The sequence below is a fragment of the Pollicipes pollicipes genome, unplaced genomic scaffold, assembly GCF_011947565.3.
Source record: "Pollicipes pollicipes isolate AB1234 unplaced genomic scaffold, Ppol_2.1 Scaffold_4219;HRSCAF=4965_pilon_pilon_pilon, whole genome shotgun sequence".
NCBI lineage: Eukaryota > Metazoa > Arthropoda > Thecostraca > Pollicipedomorpha > Pollicipedidae > Pollicipes > Pollicipes pollicipes.
This window is the reverse complement of record NW_023596448.1, coordinates 9379559-9404713: the sequence shown is the minus strand read 5'-3', so window position 1 is coordinate 9404713 and position 25155 is coordinate 9379559. Positions and strand designations below refer to the sequence as shown.

The window sequence follows — 25155 nt, the reverse complement described above, 5'->3', positions numbered from 1 at the left end:
GGCGTCTTGTTTTGGTCTTCGCGGCCGTCACGTGACCGGCGCCGGCGCCGATTCGGGGGAGGTGGCACCGCGCCGTGCCCGAAGCCAGAGCCGATGCCGTCAGCGGGCGGACAGGTGGGCGGCACGCGGCGGCGCCGCCGCGGCAGGTAGTTCCAGGGGTGACGGACCAGGCTACACGGTCAGCCAGGGGTGGCCGACCGGTTTGGAGACGATGACTAAGCTGACTGCCTACTACTTTGTTTAAACCATGTATGTAGCAACTGGGCAGGGGTGGCTGGGGATTTGTTTCCAGTGTTCCGTTTTGTTTCGTTTTTTACAAAAAATGCACTTGTTCCCTCCAAGTTTGCAATTGGAATGTTTGCTCGACCAGTTTGCCCCAATTCAAAATGTCATTTCCGGGGCAGGCTGTCTCCCAGCTTCTAGATCGACCTCTCCAGTCTTGAGTTGCCCGTCAATCTTAGAAGCGTAGTTGCACCAGTGATTTTACCTGTGTTTAAATTGTTTCCGTCAAAGCTACATGAATGACATTAAAGGCGGTCCAGTACCGCCATTTCTGTTGCCAAACATCCTCGCATTTCTGTTTGGATTTTGAGCTGAGCCTGCGCCGTTGTACCGGATTACCCGATGCAGTTTTTTCCTGACGGTTTTCTGACTTTTTGCACTACCATGTTTCAGGGCCTTCCCAAGCGGTTTTTATAGCTTTTACATTTTTGAGCTTTCTTACTTCCGGGCTGCACACGTTATGCTCAATGTGATAACATCTTACGTTTTATAAAAAAAATGATGAAATCTACCATTTGCCTATTGTACAACGTTTACATCCTTGTAATGTGTGTGTGTGTCCAGGATGTAAATGTAATATACTTTATGTGTGTATCCTTGTAATGTGTGTCCAGGATGTAAAGGTAATATACTTTCATGTGCCAGATAGCTGTCATTGAAAAACATACCTCCTGGAACATAGTTAATCCGAACCGAATGCCTAAACAGATCCAATAAAACGTCTCAAATACTGCTAACAAATGATTCTCCATGGGGAAAGAGCTTACAGAAACGCATTACGTCCAGTTGAAAGGCAGGTGGACAAGCAGGACGCATCTATGTCTCTTTATCCCCGTCAAGAGCACAAAAATAGACTACTTGGTCCATGAAGCTCATCTCATCGTCTAAGCGTCTGCGCCGAAAATAGTTCATTGTCCTCAACTCGTCCTGTTTATCAATAATGTGAGAAACGACATTGTGGACAATATTGGGTGATCCTCGCTGTAAATGATTCAATGAACAATATTGAGCGGTCCTCGCTGTAGATGCTTGGATCGCGTCCGATATATTCTGCATTTCGGCTTCGTAGTATTGTCTTTTGACATTTAGTCGCGGTCTGCTGATAGCACGGCAATAGGCGCACAGCAGCTGAACAGGAACCCAGGTTCGAAGCTGAAATGATTTATTGAGAAGCGCGCAAACTCCAAAATAGCTTATCACCACACGCGTGTGAAGTTGGCATAACTACGACCCCTCTTTAAAGGCTTGGTACGGCGCGTTCGGCCTTTCATCAAACTCCAGCTAGGTCGCCCGATGGCTTTGGTGACGATTAAGTATCACAAGAACAAGGGACGCTGCGAAGTGGACAAAGACATAGGCTGGACGGTTTAGCTGATCACAGGTCCCGTTTTGCGTATGTTGCAATGCATTTAATCTGCGTGTTTTAACTTTGGAATGATCTGTACGTGCCCTTTGACACCATATGCTTGCGTGTTTTCAATTTTGAGGTCTTGAGCGGCATTCGACAAAAGGACGCTCAGGTCCCTCCAGTTGTAGGATCCTCTATGGAATGGATGTTTTCTGGAGGACATCCGTGGTTCAGAAGCAAAAAAAAATTGATGGACCAAATTGTCGGATCAAACATTGGGAAACCAATGATGTTCATGCATCAACATGAGCCTAAGGCTAAACTATTACAACAAAGTGGGTGAACATATCCCCGCCTTTTCTTGTTTATGACGACAAATCTCCTTTCCTGAAAATAAAGTGGTAAGTACCAGTGAAGACCTTGTCATACAACAGCTGGAGGTAAAGGAGTGAAAGCAAACCGATATGCGTAATAACGAGCGTATGTCTTCCAGTTTCCTCAATTCAAAAATGCGTGCACATTATTTGCATCAGATCTCTCCAGCAATCAATCTTAAAACCTTGAAAACCATTGGAAATTTTCTACTGGGGAAATACCCCTATAATGCTCTAGCTTATGCTCAAACCTGTGTAAAGAATAGCAGGAATGATGCAGAAAAGTCATGGAGTGTTCATTAAGGTCCCGCATGGGAGTTCATTTCACGTCTGTAAAATCCCCAGTAGGGCAAGAATGATTCACCTCAGTCAGTGATGGATCAATCGATGGGTTTTAGGATTTTGCTGTCCAGAGCGTGTATGTGACATCTACTGTTGCACGATTACACAATCGGCATTTGTAGCGAAAGTGAGCGCTTCTGCTAGCTTTGCACTGATGTTTACAGATCTCCTGAGCCTGTGTGGAGCCCCAGTGTTAACATTATGGTCTACGTTAAACGAATTCACTGGATTTGACACTGAGCTATCCATCGCTGCTGCTATGCTAGAAGTCCCATGGAAATAGCTGTTGGTGCCATGAAAACGCATTGGTTGTTGGCATGACAACGACGAACATCAAACAAGTGTCAAACCCAATAAACTTATCTGCACGTCTGCACTCCAGTGTGGCACATACTTACATCAACACTTGACAGAGGCGTCCGTGGTCGTCGAATGGCGCAAATATCAGTATTTGACTGTTTGCCTCGAGTCTACAATCGAACAAATACTAGTGTATTTCAAACTACACCGCGGAACATTGCACTGCGTGGTTCCTGGGGTGAAACACATGTGAAAACCATAATCCTTGTGACTGGTGCAGCGAAGAGTCATCACTATCCGCATTACTGCACTGTTCAGCTGAGCTTATACAATGCCGAGGAGGTGGGCGTCGCTCGCCCGGCGTAAGGTCAAAGGTCATCACCGGAGGGCAGGGTGGTGTGATCTCTGACGCGACGCAGAGCCGCTCAAAGACCGCCCGTGTTCGTAGTCCGAGGGTAAAAAGCAAACTTTGCGGTAGGTTAGTTTACACAAAGCGTCCACGAGACCACTTCTGGGTTTTCAGTCATTGGAATGGTCTTTGGTCAGCAAGCGAGTGTCCGTGTGTAGTACGATACTTTGACTGTTTTTGTCTACCAGGTTTGGACGGCATTATGCTTTTTCCAGCTTTCTTGTACTCCATTTCGTCGAAAACGTAAGCCTCGTAAGCCGATGGTAGGCTATGTCAGTGCCTTGAAGTGGCTGTTTTGTAGTTCTGGTTACCTTCAATGTTACCGAGTAAGCGTTTCTGAGTAATCACCATACCCAAGTTGTCACTTTCTAGAGACGCACGCAAGTGGGCTACACAAGAGCCTGAAGGCTTAACATCGATTAAAAAATATCTACGTTTTTTTCATATTCGTAGTTGCTTAGTACCTGTAGCAGTGCCCCTGTTCCCTCCTTCCATAGTCATGATCTCGTGAAGTTGTCATTCACTGTATTGATATTGGGTGGATTTATTTTCGCAAGGTGGGACTAAACTGCGCTGCTGTTTCCATTGCAAATGAAAGTTTGTCACTGGATCAAAAGCGAACTCCCCCGGACTGAGTTCACGGAACAGTCCACAACATGGCAGAATGTTGCAGATCCAACAGCAATATTGTCTAAACAGTGTAAGCACAATGGCCACCTGATGTGGGAAAAAGCGTGCGCTTGACTGGATAGTACCCTCCTGAGTAAACTGTGCGCCGACAGTAACCAATGAGCGCATGTGATCTGTGACACGCCAGGTCAGGGCGTGCTGTTCATACCTCGGGCGAATGGTCCCCACCCCACCATGGGAGTATACATACATTACATACATACATACACACGGATTGGACAACGTGGACGCCGTCATTGTATATATATATATATATATATATATATATATATATATATATATCTCTCTCTCTCTCTCTCTCTCTCTCTCTCTCTCTCTCTCTCTCTCTCTCTCTCTCTCTCTCTCTCTCTCCTCTCTCTCTCTCTCTCTCTCTCTCTCTCTCTCTCTCTCTCTCTCTCTCTCTCTCTCTCTCTCTCTCTCTCTCTCTCTCTCTCTCTCTCTCTCTCTCTCTCTCTCTCTCTCTCTATGCTCCCTCTTTCTCTCTCTCTCTCTCTCTCTCTTCGCTATCTCTCTCTTTTGGCGGCGTCCATTTTGTCCAGTGCGCGGGCGATGCGCAAATAATCGTAGCTGGTAGAAAGCTAGAACTGACGAAGCTTACAGCGAAAATGGAAAGAGCGGTCTGCACACTGTACGGTTTGGGCAACATCCTTTGCAACTGAATTCTAGCAAAACCCAGCTTATCGCCATCGGCACTCAGCAAAAGACGTGGCACGTGCCGCCCGTCTCAATCCGCTTCGGCGACAATATGATCGAGGATAGCGGTACGGCACTTAACCTTGCGCCGACCTTTGACCGACAGCTCACCTTCTCGACGCTCATTGCATGAAAGCCAGCATGAAAGTACACTGCAATGAGCTGCTTGTGACCCTGTCTCATATGTTGCATACTCTTCCCAGTGAACATGTGGGGACAATAGTACAGAGTTTGGTCATCTCCATTGTTCGTTACTGCATATCTGTGTACTTGCAGCGCATAGTCAAATATGATACAGGTTCAATCAATTTTGAATTGTTGCACGAAAGTAATGTCAGGCCGCCGGAAGTTTGATCGCAAAACCCCGTCCATAATGTGAGACGGCTGATACAGTACCACAATGTAACCTTTCGTCTTAAGATTATCACCGTGGGACAACCACCAGCACTGGCGAATATGTTCAGCACGACACCACGGGAAGCCGCATCTGCCAAGCGCTCGACATTAGGCTGCCTACGGCCCGTCGGAATAGTGGCAAACGACAGTTTAGTTATCGGGCTCCGGTCGACTACAGCCTTCTGCCACATTACGTGAGGGCTCTTAACCACTCATGCTTTGCTGCCACGGTTAAGCAAGAGTTTCTACATGCTATTAGGACGTGAGCACGAGTTGTTAATTAATGTCAGGTGTGTATACCCTTTGTTGAATGACTTAAAGCCGTTCGCTTTTCGAGCGATTGCTGGCTTTCATCTGGAACTGGCATATTGAGAAGGCTATGTGTTTTGTATTGAGCAACCTCGTCCACACTACATGTACAGTTAGCCAGTCTGCACTAGTTGCAGGGGTCTGATTCAGTCCTAAAAGCACATTCCAAATATGTGTTCCTAACGTATGCTTATGTACGTGTGAAACACAGCATGCCCTGACACTAATTTGTGTCAATGCTGTTTAACTTCTAGATTGCTGTTATTGCTTTCAGCAGAATTGTGCTCATCCCGAAATATAGTCGCTGATGTCACGATATTTGTCACTGAATTTTCGGTAACGAATGCATCAAGTTCGTGACCTTGATGATTTATGGATCCGCTAGCTATTTTCCAGTGACTCATGATAGTTAAGGAGCCTTACGGTGTCCTTAGGTTTCCTTCGACCCTTGAGGCCCGACCTCGGTGCTACATGATGTTACATGCGCAGTTTTTATGTCCTAGATATGTGCCAATTTGATGTATTCTTAATTAGGCAAATGTACTTGCAAGATATTTACATATATCAACCTATCACATGCACTTTACACCTTCTATAGCAATCCTGAAATATCATAATGTAACGTATCGAGCCCTCCCCCAGTCGGCAGCACATAAAACTGGCAAACACAAGAACGGATTAATGGCATGCTACTCTGGTAGCAGCCCAAGCAACTCAACAGCGTCAGTAGTAGAGCCACCTTGCACCATTTCCTCAGCCCTCGCCTCTCTTAATGCTGTTGATTCAGGTACAATAATAGCAGGCTGAATTATCCGTCTCAGGCCCGATTATATCGTCTCTCGCATGTACTCTCATGCTGTAAACTGAACAGCTGCACAGCGTGCCCGCTCAGGGCACCAAATCCGCATACGAGCGTGCCACGGGACCCGCCGGGTCCAGCCGTGCTCACGGATAATCCGCATACGAGCGTGCCACGGAACCAAGCGGGTCCAGCCGTGCTCACGGCTAATCCGGATGCGAGCGTGCCACGGGAGCTGACGGGTCCAGCCGTGCTCACGGCTAATCTGGATACGAGCGTGCCACGGAACCCGGCGGGTCCAGCCACACTCACGGCTGCTCCCTGTCTGACTCGTCTTGACTCATAGCATACTGAGGCTGGCCGTTGGCCCGGCTACAGCCGACCGGCGACAGGTCAGCACCCGGCAACACATCGGTGCCCCATCGGGGCCCGGCGTAAACAGAGTCGCGCCAGGCGCCGGCCCCGTCCAAAGGTGGTCGTCAGCACAGCGCCGCCAGGCCGGGCCTGTAGATTACGGCGACGCCGGGGCTATGTCATCATGCCTGCCCTGTTTCCAGGGCGCAGCTGGACTGATCAGCCACGAGCGCTCATGCTAACATGGAATCCATTCAGAGTGTGTCCCATTGCAGATTTGCTGACATCATGCCATTCCAGAGTGATGACAAATGCTTGAGCTCTTAGCGCTGCGGTTATGATTATACGAATCACTCGCAAGTTGCCGTGCAACAAAAACACTAGGATAGCGCATGTATAATTGTATTATTCGGTTATTTGTATAATTGTATAATATATAGTATTGTGTAATTGTATGAATCTAGCATTGTATAATTCGGTTATCCCGTTGAAGACCTGGCGAGCCGTAGGTCATGACTACTCTTAGCCGCCACAAGTTTCAGGCCATTGATTCTGCAAGTTGTAGGTTTCACTAATAGCAATTTCAACAAATCATGCCTCATAGAGATGATGTGGTGGCAGCCACTGCGACATCCAGGATCACACGTAACTGCTCATAACCATCGCACAGTTTGTCCGGGTGCCATTTTCACGATACGTTTCAGGCACATAGATGTGATAAACAATTCAAACCCTCCGTTCTGATGCGACTTGTCCAGTTGTTTCTGCAGTTCCACCTTCGGGGAATCTATAATGTAGTCCACAAATTATTTTCAGGTTGCCCTGGGCCTTGAATTGACCTAATGTCGGAGCTCGTATTGCCGGAAATCTGGGGGCCCTGGGCGGGGCCGAACTCTGGAGAATCCGAAGGCTCTGGGCGGGGCCGAACTCTGGGCCCAACCATTTTACTACGCATTTGAGTCGTTCTTTTGACGATAATATTTGGTCTGGGCTCTATGTTCTGGTCAGCCCATGATTAACACCGGTGTGAGGGGATGGTATTTGGTCTGGGCTCTATGGGGTGGTGTTCAGGTCAGCCCATGATTAACACCGGTGTGAGGGAATGGTATTTGGTCTGGGCGCTATGGGGTGGTGTTCTGGTCAGCCCATGATTAACACCGGTGTGGGGGGATGGTGGGGCTAAAGACAGCTGCCAAACAGCATATCATCGACACCACCAAGAGGTCTTTTTCAAGCGATTACACACAAGAACGGCGGGGAGGGTCCCGACGACCGTGTAGCCTCTCAGCCCAGTATGGAGGCTCCAATGCGGCAAGGGAGGCCCTCGTGGCGGTCATAGTCCCCGAGATATAATGGGAGTTTGGTCACTCCCCCGGGCTCATAGATGTTTGTTTAGTGGTTCCGTCGTTGCCTCCTCTCTCAGGTTTCGCTGTGACTTCGTTATGTCGCTTCTCTGTCACTGCCTGCCACATGTGGTGAGCTGAGAGAGATGGCGAACCTTTTCGTTTGCCCTGAGAATGTCTAGATTAATGTATTCTTACCTGTATCTCTTATTTATCTATATCTTTGTTACCTTTGTTGGCTGCCACAGGGTGCATACACCAAAGAAGAGACCTAGTCGTCAGTTCAAATAATGCAAAGGTAGACAAGCAATTTTGCGTGCTCGCAAAAACGTGGGGGGCAAAGGACGTCTCGCCATCTCGAGGATGCAGACAGACGCAGAGTTTCTAAAAGAATGGCCACCACTAAGAACGACCCACATAGAGAAAACGAGCAGTCCGCCAACCCTCCAGAATATTAGAAACAGTCAAACGCCTATTGGGAACTCTCCTGTTGAGGAAAACATTTCAGCGCTTGTCGGATAAACATCAGACAAACCACTGCAGTGTAAGCTCCTCCAAGTGACAAAAGTGCTTCGGACTGGGAACAGCGAGCTGGCGATTTACCTCAGAAAAGCAGCTGAGGGGCCACTACATGTGTTATCCGTCTGGTATCCGTCCAGTCGGGTCCGCCACACCGGGTGGAGGCCACCGGTGTCGAGCCACACGAACGCCGGGGAGGAATGCCGAGCTGGTCAGGGCGCAGAACTGGTCCGGCGGGGCGGAGCTGCTTCCTGTATACAAACGTTCTAGTGTATCCACAAAGACAGGAAGCAGGGAGACGGATCTTCAATTCGAAGGTTCTCTTTTCATGTGGTGACAAAGGATGGAGCTGGTTTAAGTGATAGTGTCTGCTGTATATATATATATATATATATATATATATATATATATATATATATATATATACATGATTACCTATCCAGCGTAACTATAGATACCAGGCAATTTTTCCACTACAAAAGTAATTATCAAACTCTGTTTTTTATGTTGGTAATATCCTAACATATATGCAGGTCCTGCCGTTGCCAGGCGGCAATACGGGTGGGAAGGTTATCCATACTGGACTATTCAAGCTTTAGGACGCATGGACCACGGAACAAGAATAACAGTCCCTACCTAAGTATCTTCCGTATTACCTTTTGGGAGACGGCCGTTTGTAGAAGATCGCCGTAAATAATTGCACTTATGTTTCCCGTAGCTTCTAATTTTACAGGCAGCTAATGAATACTATAGTAAGAACATCTAAGTCGGTCGATACTGGTGCAAATAAGGCATGTCTCAAACATGCCTATCAAAGATCATTGCTTTAAGCCGCAAGAAGTCCAGTTAAAAACGGGAAAGTTATATAAGGATCAAAGCTTGCCACGTTATCTTGCTCAAATTCTTTGGAGATCAGTGAATATCGACTACCTACAAAATCCTGCATTATCATAACCATGCTTCAAAACGTCGCTGAAACTACACCGAGCACCACACCGAACAGCAGCTTGGAAGAAATGTTGTAGCCGCCTCAGGTTTCGCCGTCACGAATTTACACACGAGTTCCGTCGGTATGGTTCTACGTCATCAGTCACCACAATGCTGGATCAACCAATCTCATTTCTAAAGGGGGGTTGTTGAGGGAAAGTGGGACGGGGGGGGCAAAGACGGAGCTGAGGAACAGTCACAGAACCCGAACTGATGGGTACTTTCTTGTTTGAGCATTTCGACGAAGCTGAATTTAACCAGTTTCCATGAGCGAGCAGCCTTTCAGGTTGCGCGAAATCTCACGTTTGGGGCTTTAACAAGCGTTCATTCTTTACGACTAGCTCAAGCAGTAAGGAGTTACGGCTGGACATGATTGGAAAAAAGCATAACATTCTGAGGCACAGCGGGACTCTTTTAAGACATGCAGCCACACAACTTTGTTCCGATCAAGATTTGGGTTCAAACGTGGTCCAAGCCAGCGTCAGCAAAAACAAATTCACAGCATAACATCAACCTTGCTTGCCAGTTACACATATTGACCTATCCAACGTGACCTGTGGGGTCAAGGGCTATCATTCTGTACTGACTTCATGCCTCAGCAGCAAAAAACGACCATTGTAAAAACGTCTGTGTGTGTACCCTCCGAGAAAATGCCGTAACCCATAGCTCAGTGGCTGGACAGGGTCTGGAACAAGCCTGGGCTGCAAAAGCAAGCCCATTGCATGCATTGCCAGCTGTGTCAGATTTCATGCACCGTTGGTTTTCGCTTTCTCTGTGGTCTAACTAATGTATATCGGGTAGCAGCATCACAATCGGCAGATTATGGATATTGAACGATGGGAACGGTGTGTTTGCCAACGCTCCACGAATTGTCGTTTTGTCGCGTTGCAATTTTCTTTTAGAAGCCGAAATGTTTAAAATGGTTACGCCAGCGGAAAATCAGGTCTGGATGGAATATGTGAGAGCTGGCACAACATTCTACCAGTTTGACTGCATATTTCGTGGCCGGCAATTTAAGATGCATGCTTTTATCACTGCACGGAGTTTTAGTTTCAATATAAACGATTATGAGAGGCGAGTATTCAACATAGATTCTTTAAGTATCACTGTATTTTAGTTTGCATGTTAACGACCCAATGAAAGGCACAGGAGAACAAAAACTTGTGCTGTTTGGCATCGTTATGGGTTGAAAATACTACTTGATTTAACAATTTACTCCTCAATGAGAAAAGACGGAACGCTGTTCTTTACGGAAGCTCCATTCTTTTGATAATTGATATTGAATGCAGTCAAGGGCACAGTTTCGCATTGCTCTAAAAAGGGACGTGATGGTAACTATGAACTAACGCATTTTCCTAGCTATGAACACAATGTTACCAGTACGTTTTCGAATGTATCCCTTTCTAAAGGTGCGATGTTTTACGGTCCAAATGTCCCCAGCACGCTTTTAAGTCTCCCGACCAAACTCTCAGTTTTCAGTCAGCCGACTAACTGTCCGAATCGCCGCCCTGTGTGATTTCATTTCATCCCAAACGTGTTGCTACTCTTGGAATAAGTCGAGACGTGGCTCCTTTCAACGGACAGCAGGCCTTGTATTAACAGCCAACTGATTACGGTACGCTTGGGGAATGTGTGTGCATTTTTGCGTCCAACCCACCGATTCCAAAACTCATCCGTCTCGTGTTCCAACTCCAACCTTTATCCCATCTTGTCCAATATAGAGCAAAATCTCAGCGCGCATTCAGAGAACAAATATGCCGTCCCATATCGAGCGCTCCAGAAGCATTGCACGCCGCCCGACGCTTCCAAGTTCATCCCTGGTCTGCATTCCAAGAAGCCCGCTCCACCCCCGCTGCGGAACTGCGGGCAGGACCCGATCCAACCGTCTGGCAACTGTCACCACGGCACCGATGCCGGCTCCGTGGACACTGCATGGCACGTGCGCGGTTGGACAAAGTCCTCGGCGTCCTGCTCGGCACTGCTGACCTCTGACCCCGCCGGGAACTAGCGCCGCGTCACCAGGCCGCCGGCGCCGCACAATAAACATACCTCCCGCCGGCAGCCGCGCGTCACGTGACCCGGCCGTCACGTACCCGGCCGGGTCACGTGACTGCGGACTGTGCCACGGTGCTTTGGCGTGGACGGGTGGTGGGGTGTGCGTGCGGAACGAGCTGGTTGGTCGTGGGCAGAGGCGCGGGCAGCCCCACGCTCCCCTACCCAGGGGAATCGCCGCAGTAGGTTAAGGATATCGTGGACACGGAAAGGAAAGCAAAGGAAGGTTGTAGGAAAAAGGAAAGGTTGTTATCGGCTTCGTCGTGCCCCGGCATTGATGCCCCCCCCCCCCCCTCCCCCTGATTGTTTCCACGTGGGTCCCTCCCTGGCAGGATGTGGCCCTTGGATCTTGGCGGGCGCGTGCCCTAGGGATAGCGTCCCTTGCCGCGGTGCCGTCTCCGGGTGCTGGGCGTCGCAGTCTCCCGGCTCGTGCCGGGAGCTCATGAGGCAACTTTTTGTGTTCGTCCAGGCTGATTCAAGCAGATGGCCGGTCCCACTCGAACAGACCAGCGGGCTCGTTAGTGTTTCACTCGCCACCGCAGTGTCACAGCCTGTCTGGACGGACGTTTCCACTCGGACAGACCAGCGGGCTCGTTAGTGTGTCGCTCGCCACCGCAGTGTCACAGCCTGTCTGGACGGACGTTTCCATTCGGACAGACCAGCGGGCTCGTTAGTGTTTCACTCGCCACCGCAGTGTCACGGCCTGTCTGGACGGACGTTTCCACTCGGACAGAACAGCGGACTCGTTAGTGTGTCGCTCGCCACCGCAGTGTCACAGCCTGTCTGGACGGACGTTTCCACTCGGACAGACCAGCGGGCTCGTTAGTGTGTCGTTCGCCACCGCGGTGTCACAGCCTGTCTGGACGGACGTTTCCACTCGGACAGACCAGCGGGCTCGTTAGTGTGTCGCTCGCCACCGCAGTGTCACGGCCTGTCTGGACGCAGCCGCTTCCGTGCACGCCGGTCCCCGGCTGGCGAATGTCCCGGCCGTATGCAGGAGCCCGTCTCACATTGCTCGTATCGATCGCGATCGCCAACCGCCAGCTGTCAGGTAAACATAGTGACAGACTTGTTCGCCTAGCAGTCATAACATTCAAAACGGGAATTTCAGATGTGCAAAAGTGTCCGTCTGCATTAAAAGGTAACGTGATGTCAGGCGCACCGGAGATAACCTCACCTCACGCCTACAGCGTGACGGCGAGCTCACTCCCGAACGCACGGGCCTCGCCGCACACCCAGTCCCGTCAAGCTAAGCAATGGCTAGGAGCGCCGACCCGTGGGCCCAGTTCAGCTTTGTTCGACGGCTTTCGCGTGAAACTGGAACCCGTCACGACAGCTGGCCTCCCGCTCGGGTTAGCTGATCTCTCGCCAGGTCAGTTGGCCTTCCGCCCGGATCAGCTGACCTCCCGCCCGGATCTGCTGACCTCCCGCTCGGGTCAGCTGATCTTCCGCCCAGGTTAGCTGACCCCCCGTTAGGTTCGGTTGACCTCCCGTTCGGGTCAGCTGACCTCCCGCTCGGATCAGCTGCAGCAGCAGCACCCCAACACTGGTGCTGCGAATGATCGCAAATTGCAGCAAAGGGTCGCAATGTCATGTTTAAACGAAATACTCTGGTGGATGATGACTTGGAAATCCATCAGCCTTTATTGCCGTAGTGTTTGTGGTGAGGGTTGGCATGCCCGCAGCACTCGAGTCTTGGAGATTCGTGGTTATTAAAGTCAGTGATACTTAGTCTCTCAGCTGGGCCTGCCTTTGTATTAATTCTGAACATACGAAAGAATTGCAACGGCATCGCTTTTTTGCACTGCGTGTGTTGTGCATGCTCACACATGTCCCTCCAACGACGCTTTCAAACAGCCGCATTAGTCGGCACGGCCTTCCGAGCGCAGCCAAACTCGGAGCCGATTCCAGGATCGTGGATTTTCGAGGCTCAGACTCCGGTGAACGTGCCTGTTCATTTCACGGACCAATCGGCCTTCCACATCCGGGCTCACAGCAGCGCATCAAACAACGCGTGGTATGTGGGCGTCAGATGAGGGCGGACTAGTGTGACACATCTGAGTGTTAGTCCCAATGAGCCGTACATTACCCGAAAATCAACCATAAAAATGGTAGTCCTCTTTCCTTATTATTGGGGGCATGGAACCACTGCCATAGCTTCATTTCATCGATCCGTTCATGAACAAATCGCACAAAAAATTGCGTCGTATAGTTGCGCACTCCAACCTATACAAGCTAACCGAACATGATGTGCTGGCAAAACGCGATCATACTACAGAACCAGACGGATACATATTGTACTCGTCAGAACGTTTTTTTTCTTCTCATATATTCGCCATAAGCCGATCACGAGCGGCACCCATGTCATGCACTTCGGAAATTGTTGTTCAAAAACGCATTTTGAAAGGCCCTGTCATCCTCTTCAGCAAACTCCTCACATGCTGATATTGTAAAGACACTTTTAAGGGAGCTGGCATGTGATAATGAATTGCCGAATTTCTAACCTGCTGGAGCTAGTATGTACTCCGTCCTCCATAGGAACAAGGTTTTTTCTAGGATGTTTGCGTTATACAATTTGTTACTTCGTGTAGTGATCACAACCCCGCTCGCACGCAGATGAGTCATAAATCCCACGCACAATACAGAAAATGCAGACTTCCCAGATTCAATCAAAAGCTGTCACTCGAAGTGCCGAAGCTCCGTCTCACCTCACCAAAAATGCCCCATTTATATATGTATATATTGTATCACTAGGCAAGTACCATTCGAATGCAGTGGCGCCTCAGGCGACGGCGCCGGCCGCACGAGACGCTGCTTATGGACAGGTACCACAATACCAACGCTAATATCACAGGCGACAAGACAAACACAGGGATGCGACTGTACGCGCTAGACCCACGGAGGGGGGGGGGGGCGGTGGAACGCGGCGGCGGAGGGAGGGGGCCGGTCTGGAAGACTTGTCACGCTCTGACCGGCACGGTGACGAAGAGTGGAGTGAGCGGAGTGAGAGTAAAGGGTGCCGCGGGGTGAAGGTAGATGGGGGGTGAGAGAGGCTCTGATTGGGAGCCAAAGGAGTTGTTGGAGCGGGTTCGGTGTATATGTCATCACAGACAGAGAACCGCAGGTGGAGACGGCAGCTAGGCAGGAAACCGTTCAATAAGGGGCAGACACCAACACCGAGAAGAGGTCAGCACCAGGACTGACGGAACCATCCTAGAGGTGGGCACCAGGACTGATGGAACCATCCTAGAGGTGGGCACCAGGGCTGACGGGATCACCTTAGAGGTGGGCAACACGACCGACAGAAACAGATTAGAGATGGGCACCGGAACGGGCAGAAGCAGACCGAAGGCAGGCAGAGGGCAGGCCCAGCTAACCAGGGTAGGGTATAGGTAGGGCGGAGGGTTATTGAGCGAGGGGACCACATGGGTCGACCACGCGGAGTACACCCTCGATCCCCAACGGTACCAGAGGGAGGAAAAATGGAGGGGGGGGGGGATCGGCAGAACACGACCGCTGACGACCGTGCCGGTGGCCGCTCGAGACTGCGGGTCTGCCGGACTGGGCTCCTACTGGGCAGCACGGCCAGGTTGACGGCGCCGGTGGCCGCTCGAGACTGCCGCCTGTCGGACGGGCTCCTACTGGGCAGCACGGCCAGGTTGACGGTGCCGGTGGCCGCTCGAGACTGCCGCCTGCCAGACTGGGCTCATACTGGGCAGCACGGCGAGGCTGACGGTGCCGGTGGCCGCTCGAGACTGCCGCCTGTCGGACGGGCTCCTACTGGGCAGCACGGCGAGGCTGACGGCAGCTTTGTCAGGGGGACACCCGGCTTCACGCTCCCGGCTGTACTAGAGAGTTAACTCGGTCGGGCTGAGTAATATCGGCGAGGGATCGGTGAATGAATCACATTGCACAAGCAAACTAAACTGGCAAAATGGTCGGCTCTCGCAGCCAGTTAGGTCTCACCGTATACAAGAAATGTAGCATGAAAACGGGTTGAGCAAGGAATAAATGAAAACAAAACGGACACGTCATTAAAAAATTACTAGGATTGCGGTGTCACCAGTTTCCATAGGCCACTTTGTACTTCGACAACATATCGCGAACAGGAAAACATTGTCAAGCCTCCCATCTCACGAAGGGAACGCAAAAGCAGTGCATAAAAATCCGCTCAGCGGCTTATGTACATAATAATACACCAAGGCGACCCGATATGTCACCACCGTGGGCTGTTAAGACATCGTTCCCTCGAGTCAAGAATGGCGGGGGGTGCGTCGGAATCGGTGGCGCGCGCCGAGTCGCCCAGCCCCTCCCCCTCCCCCACCACGTATGTACATAGTATACTCGATCTGTGTATGGAGCTCGGGCAGACGGGAGCGCTGACACACGAAACGTCGACTGCAGGGCAAAGACGGACACTCCGCTCTAGCGCGTACAGACCAGTCCACTTCTAATCCACCGACAAACTATCGGCGACGGCGCCTAGTTGTGCGTCTTGGCACTTGAAATTGTCCAACCGGCCGCTGGGCGGCGCTGCCACACACGTCGCCTCGCGGCCGTTCGCGGACCGACTTCCACAGTGATGTGGTCGGCGTGGTCGGCGAACCTGCCGCATCTCTGAGATCAATGAAGAAGGAAAACGGCACGCACGCACACTTGCACATACGGACGCATGCACTCAACCTGCCGGTGTTGCGAGCTCAGCATCCTCTCAGGTGGTCCGCGGATCCGAGTCCGTGCCACATCGTGTGGTGGCATGTCGAATCAGCAGCAGCACACCAGAGCCCACTGAGAAGTCCAGCAGCATCAGGCACGGCCTGACACGTTAGCCACTATAAAATTTGCAAAGTCCCGGGCTCGAAGCGCCTGCCATCTGTGGGCGGCCCCTACAGGTAGACCCTGCGGACGCTCCGCGTGGTGGCGTAGCCGTCGCTCATCGGCGGCTCGTGGCGACTGGTCATGTCTCGCCGGTACGGCAGCTCTTCGGCCATCCCTGAGGAAAGACAACGGGCGCGTCACGCTATGCCACACGTCAAACCGCGGCATTATCAGTCAGCATCAGGGATCGCGACACATTACCCACAACACAGCGTATGCATGCCATTTACCCTCGAACGGGTTATCCCACGGTGAAGGATAATGACCCCGGAACGTTCGAATGCATTGGACCTGCTGGGGCTGACTCTGGTTCTCGATGGCTCAAGGCGAAGCAGCGTTTTCCCATTATTTCCCAGGCGGCGCCATTGCAGCACGCTCAGGTCCCGTCAGCGCACTGTATAACACTGATATCCCGTGTGCAGTAACTACGTGTGACGTCATCAGTAGCAGCGAATTGCGTCGTTGCCTCATATGCACACCAAAAACGCATCAGCTTAAGTCTTTAACCAAGGGTGTAATCTGGCCAGGCAGATTCAGGACTCCGCGCTTAACCGTTCAATTTAAAGTACCAGCAAATCATATTTTTGCCTCGGATTCGGTTTTTTTATTTTGTCATTCGGAGGGTGTACAAATATCTTACACATATCATTCGGTTTACATTGCTCTATTTCTCGTGAACAAGATGAACAATGTGGAGAGTTAGGAAAGCTGCACAAGAAGTTGGGGGAAGGGGGCCGAACTATTATTTCCTACGTCTTGAGCTCCTCTCCCCAACTCGCACACAATCCTACACTTCCGCTCACAACATCCCATAACATCACGCCCCGTGGCAAGCCAGAGCACGCTCAGTCATCGCCACGGCCCTCTTCACGTGGCACGTGATCGGACGCGACAAGTTATCGTGACTGGCACGGGACAGACGAGGATGGGTCCGCATGCTCGTTTGCAATCACCACCAGTCGCTGTCGCCGAGAATAGTCCCGTTAGAAATTCAATAGCGCAGCGAAGCGGGAGCGCCACCCCGTCACCAAGCACGCCACTCAGCGCAGGGATGGGCCGCACGCTACTCGGCCATAACTTGGCCACCAGTCACCGGGCGCGGGTCTATATTTGGCGGGACGGACGTCGGGTACTCCGGAGGCGCCGGCGCGGGGCTCAGCCGCGCCGGGGGCTCGGTCTTAATGCTCACGCCGCCGCCTCGGAGGCGAGGAACGCCGCCGCCGCCCGCTCACCCTGTCACCCAGCGACGGAGGCTGGCGTGACCTTGACCTCCTTCCGGCGCCCGCCTGTTCGGGCGCTAAGACTCAGCCGCTGTCAGGCCATTTGCAGCAGATACATCCGCGTTTTCCTCAAATTAACCAGGTTCGGTCGACTTTGCATTTATGAGGTCGGAGTTTAAGTGCTTGCTGGAACGTCATTAATCGAAGCCCATACCAACGTAAATGATGTTATTATCGGACATCTGTCCACAAACAAGACTATTTCCAGCTCCAAGATATCGATACATTCAAAGCGTACCGACGAGCTTCGATTCTGCGTCCACAGATACGCCAAGCAAGAGAGAAAATGTCACTGGCGGAGTGCAGGCGACCACCTTATCCACACTGCAAAGATGGCCATGCTACCGGTAGTGTCTTCTCCGGTAGAATATGCCATGTATCTTCGGAAGCATTGAGATCCACCGTACCTCTCCGGGGTACGTACAATAGTCCAGGGTCCAAGGTACCCCACACCGTACCTCTCCGGGGTACGTACAGTAGTCCAGGGTCCAAGGTACCCCACACCGCACCTCTCCGGAGTACGTACAGTAGTCCACGGTTCAACGTACCCCACACCGTATCTCTCCGGGGTACGTACAGTAGTCCAGGGTCCAAGGTACCCCATATCGTACTTCTCCGAAGTACGTACCGCAGTCCATGGTCCAGGGCACCTCACATCGTGCCTCTCCGGAGTATGTACAGTAGTCCAGGGTTCAGGGTACCCCACACCACAAGCTCCAGCCTGCGTGCGTACCTGCGTCCTCCAGCTGGAGGGGGCGGCCGCGCAGCTGCCGATGGTGGGTGCCGTACACGTCTCCACGCAGCGGCAGCATCGAACCCTCGTACTTGTCTGCAGAGGGCACCTCAGGTCAGGTGGAGTGAGATGGGGTCAGCCGGGTTCGTACTAACGTGGACAACAGGGGAGAGAGAATGGATGAATTCTTTCGATGGCGATACGGATACCGAATCGCTTGTACCATCACTAGCCAAATAACGAAAACAAAGCTAACCGTACTTGGCAGGAGCCTGGGGGGGCTGGGGGTCTGAGTAACTTGTTTCATGTTCACAAAGCACAGGCGCATGATGCGTATTAAAATGGCAATACTGAGACATCATCTCATGGCGTTCTTCAGCAGTGGTCATTTCCACAAATATCACGCAGGTATACCGTTGGTAACATGCTGTAGTGCGAGCTACCCTGTCCGCGAAGGCCATCACGGGCTGCGCCGGAGTCCCCGGCCGAGCCGGCGCCCTGACCTAACCTGACCTGACCTGAGTACTGGAGCGGCAGCGTGCCGTCCGTCTGGTTTTTCTTCAGCGTGCCGACCATGCTGTTGGTGGGTATGAGCACCGGCTCTGAGTAGGTGACCTCCTCGCCCAGAAGTGTGGGGTCGTGCGCCAGCCTGCCGGAGCGGTCAGGTCATCGGCGAACGGTCACTCGTGGTCACTCGGACCGCCTCAGCGCCAGGGGCGGCCGCACGGGAAAGGACCGTCTCAGGGGCGCGGGGACTGACAGCGGTCGAGACAAGGCCGGCTCAGGGGCGCGGAGACTCCCAGCGGTCAGGACAGGATCGCCTCGGGGGCGCAGAGACTCCCAGCGGTCAGGACAGGGTCGCCTCAGGGGCGCAGAGACTCCCAGCGGTCAGGACAGGGTCGCCTCAGGGGCGCAGAGACTCCCAGCGCTCAGGACAGGATCGCCTCAGGGGCGCAGAGACTCCCAGCGCTCAGGACAGGGTCGCCTCAGGGGCGCAGAGACTCCCAGCGCTCAGGACAGGGTCGTCTCAGGGGCGCAGAGACTCCCAGCGCTCAGGACAGGATCGCCTCAGGGGCGCAGAGACTGCCAGCGGTCAGGACAGGGTCGCCTCAGGGGCGCAGAGACTCCCAGCGCTCAGGACAGGGTCGCCTCAGGGGCGCAGAGACTCCCAGCGCTCAGGACAGGATCGCCTCAGGGGCGCAGAGACTGCCAGCGGTCAGGACAGGGTCGCCTCAGGGGCGCAGAGACTCCCAGCGCTCAGGACAGGATCGCCTCAGGGGCGCAGAGACTGCCAGCGGTCAGGACAGGGTCGCCTCAGGGGCGCAGAGACTCCCAGCGGTCAGGACAGGATCGCCTCAGGGGCGCAGAGACTCCCAGCGCTCAGGACAGGATCGCCTCAGGGGCGCGGAGACTGCCAGCAGTCGCCACAGAACCGCCTCAGGGGTGCGGACACGGTCAGCGGTCCGGACAGGACCGCCTCAGGGGTGCGGACACGGTCAGCGGTCCGGACAGAACCGCCTCAGGGGCGCGGACACGGTCAGCGGTCCGGACACCGCCTCAGGGGTGCGGAGACTGAGAGCGGTTGCGGGATGGAACCGGGCGCGAGGCGCCTTCGTAGCGTTCCGGCACACATTCACACCTTGCTCTCCGGGCAGCGAAAGGATTGCTTAACTCAAGACTAACCTGGGCATTCACAGTTGACGCATACAAGTTGCCACTGAGTTGTGAGGTCGAGATTAACGCCGGCGCCACATGCTGACTGGTGAGCTCGCTTGTAAGCCGATCTCAGCATGAGGTTCGCATCTCGCCGAATGGTGACTTTCTGTCATTGATATCGGTGGGGCAGCACCCACCGATCCCACCATGTGGTGAAGATCCGCACCAGTCCCGATCAAACACCACCCACTCGTCGCACCTTGTGTTGACATTCTGCCGCTGGTCGAAGTAGGTGTAGTCGGTGTCGGCGTACGGCATGTTGACGTCGTCCTTGTGGCAGCGGCGCGCGCAGTAGTGGCCGACCACGAAGCCGAGCACCAGCGCTGAGATGGCCGTGATCAGCACGGCCAGTGCCAGCGTGCCGGCCGTGAACAGCTCGTCCGAGACTGTCTCCGAACTGCTAGGACCTGGCACGCGGCACGAGGAACAGCGTCTCAGCGAGGCCGCCACCGGGCGGACGCTCTTCGTCGTGAGGTTGTTTGTAGAGCACTAACAGTTGCAGTATTCGTGCAAGCGACCACAGGCTAATGCGCTATTTCAGCTAGCTGCCGCCTGGGCTATTTTCTCCCACCCCTCCCGTTGGGAGTGACTTCAGACTTTGGCTGCCAAGCCCCTGACGTTAAGCATTTACGGTGGCTACCGACACTTGAGCACCCGCAACTTGTAACCGCTACTTTCTGTCTTCCCTGGTTCTAACTTCAATCCGGTCCCACCACTGAGACATAAATCTTAGACCGCCTGGCCCGAGCCTCCTTCCTTGGAATATACCTCGCATGGGACTCAGACCTTTTTTGCCACAGGACACACCAATCCCAGCCTTTGAATCATGCCGCACATCACACCATAACAAGTCCGACTTCTGCCCTCCGACCTCCGACCTCCGACCTCCGACACCGCCTCTGCCTCCAATCTTACCGCTACTTGACTTCAGGAAACATCGAAATCCAAGCCCGTTTGGAATTAGTCTCGAAACCTCTCTGATCTTTCTCATTTTGACCCCAGACCACACGTAAGTCGGACATCTGACTGATTTGACCTTTAATCTCGAACCCCTACCCTGAAACATAGCCCACACTGGTTTGAACCTTGAACCCTCTCGTCACTCGAACCCTTTCTACTTCGAATTCTGGCCCATTCGACCTTGGTGCCCCATCCGTGACGACCTTGAGCCGTGCCATCGGTGACCTCTGCCCGGTGCTGACCTTGTCCGGCGCCAGCGGGATGGGAGGACGAGGGCCGGTCGGGCCGCCGGCTGCCCTGCTCTGACTGGAAGGAGAGCGGCTGGTCGGAGCCGAACTTCGCCCCGGAGCGCCTGTCCTCCACGCTCAGCCGGCTGCGCTTGGTCGCTCCTGCGGCAGACGTGGCGCGTCAGAGGCCGCGGCGCCGGTGTGGCAGCCAGCCGGTCAAGGCCGGCATTTGTGAGGGAACGGCTGGCGGCCAATGAAACATTGTCAGCTGTGTTTCAATTTCGCTACACGGCGGGCGGCTTGGGTATTGAGGCACCACTGATGCTCGGCAGCTCTAAAGATATGATATAATGGGGGGGGGGGGATCTGTGTTACTGGATAGTAAAGATAGGAAACAAGGTCTGTCCGACATAGCTCGCAAGATATATAAGGTCAGGGGATGAGTTTTTATGCTCATGCGAACATTGGTCTAGGAAATGCTTCCACAGAAGGCAATGGCATACGAATGGACATCGCCAAAAGCACAGTATATGAAAATACGCTACGAAGTGGGAAAGAGTCCAAAGACGTTTCGTATAATTGCATTGATTTTTCCACATCGCTATCATTCATCAGGTGTTATTGTGCTGATATGAAGCGGGAACACATGTGCTCGACACGAACGCTTGGAATACAGAACTTGCTTCCCACGCTACAAAAGGATTTTTTAATAGAACTATCACTGCTCAGACCTAGCGTAGCACTCTTAGCGTCATGTATCCAGCCTCAACCTTTCGATGATTCGTTCACATGCAGCACTACTCAAAATTCTGCTCCAAATGGACGGGACATCTCTCGAACCTGCGGGGATTCCGTCCATGACGTCATACCAGCGAACAAAAGCGGTCAAAGGTCACCATTGCGGGGGGCGGGGCGGGGGCGGGGCCGGGGCCGGGGCCGGGGTCGCAGCTCGACAGGAGCACGCGGGGGTCAAACAAAGGTCAGCAGGCCGAACTTCGCCTGCGGCAGTCGGGCTCCGAGCTGTAATGTGATCGGTGTCGGTGCCCTTTGCCCTGCACGTGCACTCGGCTCACCGGACGCGGTTGCCCTGGTGACTAGGGGGAGGATACCTCCATCCAATAATCCTAACATTACACATTGCGATCCACAACGCCCCGTGCAAAGAGTGAACTTATTTCAACCAACCCCCACCCCTACTCCAATCCTGTTCCCCAACCAACAACTAGGCTTGGCTTCCCATCTGCCACTGCACAATCGGTTGTCCTTGCTCGTTTGGAACGTCCGTGCGGAATATTCTCCAGGTGCCACTCCAACATAGATGGTTTTTTTGTCGGCGGTGCACTTTCGCGGCGGTGACGCCTCCGATGGTGTCACGTGGTCAATCCGTCCCTGACGAGTGACCTCATGATGTCCCGTGACCGCTTCGTCCCTGACGAGTGATCTGATGGTGTGCCGTGGCCACTTCCTCCCTGACGAGAGTGTCCAATGCCTCCGCTCCAAACTGGGTTCGGCGACTGTTCAATGGCTCCGTCCCAATGCCTTTGCTCTAAACTGGGTTTGGCGACTGTTAAAAGCCTCCGCTCTGAATGCCTCCGCTCTAAACTGGGTTTGGCGACTGTTCAACGCCTCCGCTCTGAATGCCTTCGCTCTAAACTGGGTTTGGCGACTGTTCAACGCCTCCGCTTTAAACTGGGTTTGGCGACTGTTCAACGCCTCCGCTCTAAACTGGGTTTGGCGACTGTTCAGCGCCTCCGCTCTAAACTGGGTTTGGCGACTGTTCAGCGCCTCCGCTCTAAACTGGGTTTGGCGACTGTTCAGCGCCTCCGCTCTAAACTGGGTTTGGCGACTGTTCAGCGCCTCCGCTCTAAACTGGGTTTGGCGACTGTTCAACGCCTCCGCTCTGAATGCCTTTGCTCTAAACTGGGTTTGGCGACTGTTCAACGCCTCCGCTCTGAATGCCTTTGCTCTAAACTGGGTTTGGCGACTGTTCAACGCCTCCGCTCTAAACTGGGTTTGGCGACTGTTCAACGCCTCCGCTCTAAACTGGGTTTGGCGACTGTTCAACGACTCCGCTCTAAACTGGGTGGGTCACCTGAAGAGCGATCAATTGAAAATTTAATCTCTACGATCAAGCTCAAGATGCGTGAAGGGCAGACAGGCTATCCGGCAGATTATCAGATCGTCATACTGATAACCTGGGGGCCGGGCTTCGTAGAATGTCGCCGAGGGTTCTTCTACTGAAATGATGTGTGGCCCTGAGCCGCAGTGGGACCGGTTTGCCAGTGGGACTCCACGCTCTCCCATGTTTTGGCCCTCGGTGGTCACAGTTTATCAGGAGAGACCAGCATCACGGTTGGAGAGTCCATGGAGGGGAGGTCGTGAGGGTCAGGGCTAGTAAATTAAGAAATAGCATTAGACCTGTAAAAACACACACAATATCTGGGTCACGGAAAGGAATTGCGAACCACATCCCCTTCTCCTTCCCTCTCCCCTCCCCCCCCCCCCCCCAGGCGGTTCTATATCTAAACTTCCGATGCTGACCCACATACATCCCGGTGGCGGCAGTATGGCTGATAGCGAGTCACCCTGCCTGCACCCAGCCCGGCGATGGACGAAATCTATCTCACGAAACAGCATACAGAACACCAGGAAATGACACACTCCGCAGATTTACACCAATCACCTGGCCCGCTGTTAAGAAATGGGAGTGGAGCGGTGTTTCCAGAAATGCGGAAAGAAATACGAGACCATCCGCCACAGTCATAAGGCGGAAGATACCTAGCCAGCGGTCGCCATTTCCCTTCAAAACAGCGTCCAATCGGTAGTACGTTCCATCCTGGCAACCACTCACCGCAAAACGACCTATCAAAATGCAAATACGCGAATGAAGTGCCCTACGCACAAATTCCCCATTCTCAAGATTTTATGCAAAGGCCGTAGATAGCTCATCTCGTCATGCTCTGCCGGCGAGTCCAACATTCACGAGACTGCTCATCCTCCAGCCTCGGCCCAGATCAAACAAATCTGTATGCTAATGTCGATTCCACAGGCATTGGATCTGCATGAGATCGCCCACCGCTCGGCCGCTCGCAGACGTGATTGAGTGACGTCACCGCCGTCGGACCGTGACGTCACGGGCGTCAGGCCCGCCGCCGGCGAGGTGCCAGACGCGAGAACGCGGCGCTGCCCGTCAGCGCGGGTGGCGAAGAAGCGGACCGCGTCCGCGCAGAGGCCGCTTCATCCGGGCAAGTCGACGATGTCAGAACGTCAGGCGGTCACGTCCAAGCTTCCAAGCTGTTCTCTGTCATGGAGACTCGCTGGTCCCCCCCCCCCCCCCCACCCTGTCCAATAGGTGGGATGGGGCGGGGCTGTGAAGATCCAGCCTCGCCATCCAACAGGGGGAGGGGTACTGTAGAGGCCTGCGCCCCACTGACCTTCGGGGCACTGTCGCGACGCGCCGTCGCGCACGTTCTGCACGAACTCCGGCCCCGTGTACCGCTGCGGGTCCACAAAGGAGCAGCGCTGGCGGCGCAGGTCCCACGCGCAGTACGGGTCCTGCAGGGCCACGCAGTCCCTGGAATAAGGCGCGCGTCAGCTCGGGGGGCAGGAGCCGGCCTCCGCGACGGAGACCCTGGTTCGAATCCGGACGAGGCTGTGGCCGGTGATCCCTGACGTAACAGCTGAGGTCGCTAACGTTCCGCGAGGAAGTTTAAGCGGAGCTATGCACCAGGCATCCTTAAAAAGGACACCCCTTGAAGCGGGACAACGACGCACGAACAGGGCAATCAGTAGCATGTCCCGCGTCCCGTAAAGTGTCCAGTGACCGGTGGCAGTATGGCATCCGGCAACATCGCAGTTTCCGGTGGTGGTCCGGCAACAGGGCAGCACCACATTAGCATCGGATGGTATTGGGGACAAGGCCGCAACAGACAAACTATTGAAGGGGATGAAGGAACAGACGAACGACACACAAACAGTCGGATGAAATGGGTTTGGATATATACGAAGATATGTACGAATATCTTACGTCTGTGCAGGGATTCATCACGGTGCGATGCACATCATCACGGTATTCATCACGGTACGACTCACATCATCACGGTACTCATCACGGTACAATGCACATCATCACGGCATTCATCACGGTACGACTCAAATCATCAC

The 25155-nt window shown here is 53.2% G+C and overlaps 2 protein-coding genes across 2 annotated transcripts in view; both read right to left on the bottom strand.

Annotated features, from left to right (window-relative positions):
- Positions 1-15295, bottom strand: part of LOC119095781 (uncharacterized) — a 51053-nt gene extending 35758 nt beyond the window's left edge. Inside the window, exons 1-2 of the mRNA XM_037218637.1 lie at positions 15261-15295; positions 14771-14889 (exon numbers count right to left, since the gene is read on the bottom strand). Coding sequence (XP_037074532.1) covers positions 14771-14889; positions 15261-15295 — 154 coding nt within the window. The remainder of the gene's footprint in view (positions 1-14770; positions 14890-15260) is intronic.
- A 251-nt stretch (positions 15296-15546) lies between these two features.
- The window catches only part of LOC119095780 (semaphorin-1A), a 143728-nt gene continuing 134119 nt past the window's right edge, over positions 15547-25155 (bottom strand). The window contains exons 14-19 of the mRNA XM_037218636.1: positions 24426-24565; positions 20845-21153; positions 20004-20211; positions 18607-18737; positions 18089-18184; positions 15547-16190 (exon numbers count right to left, since the gene is read on the bottom strand). Coding sequence (XP_037074531.1) covers positions 16084-16190; positions 18089-18184; positions 18607-18737; positions 20004-20211; positions 20845-21153; positions 24426-24565 — 991 coding nt within the window. The 3' untranslated portion in view covers positions 15547-16083. The remainder of the gene's footprint in view (positions 16191-18088; positions 18185-18606; positions 18738-20003; positions 20212-20844; positions 21154-24425; positions 24566-25155) is intronic.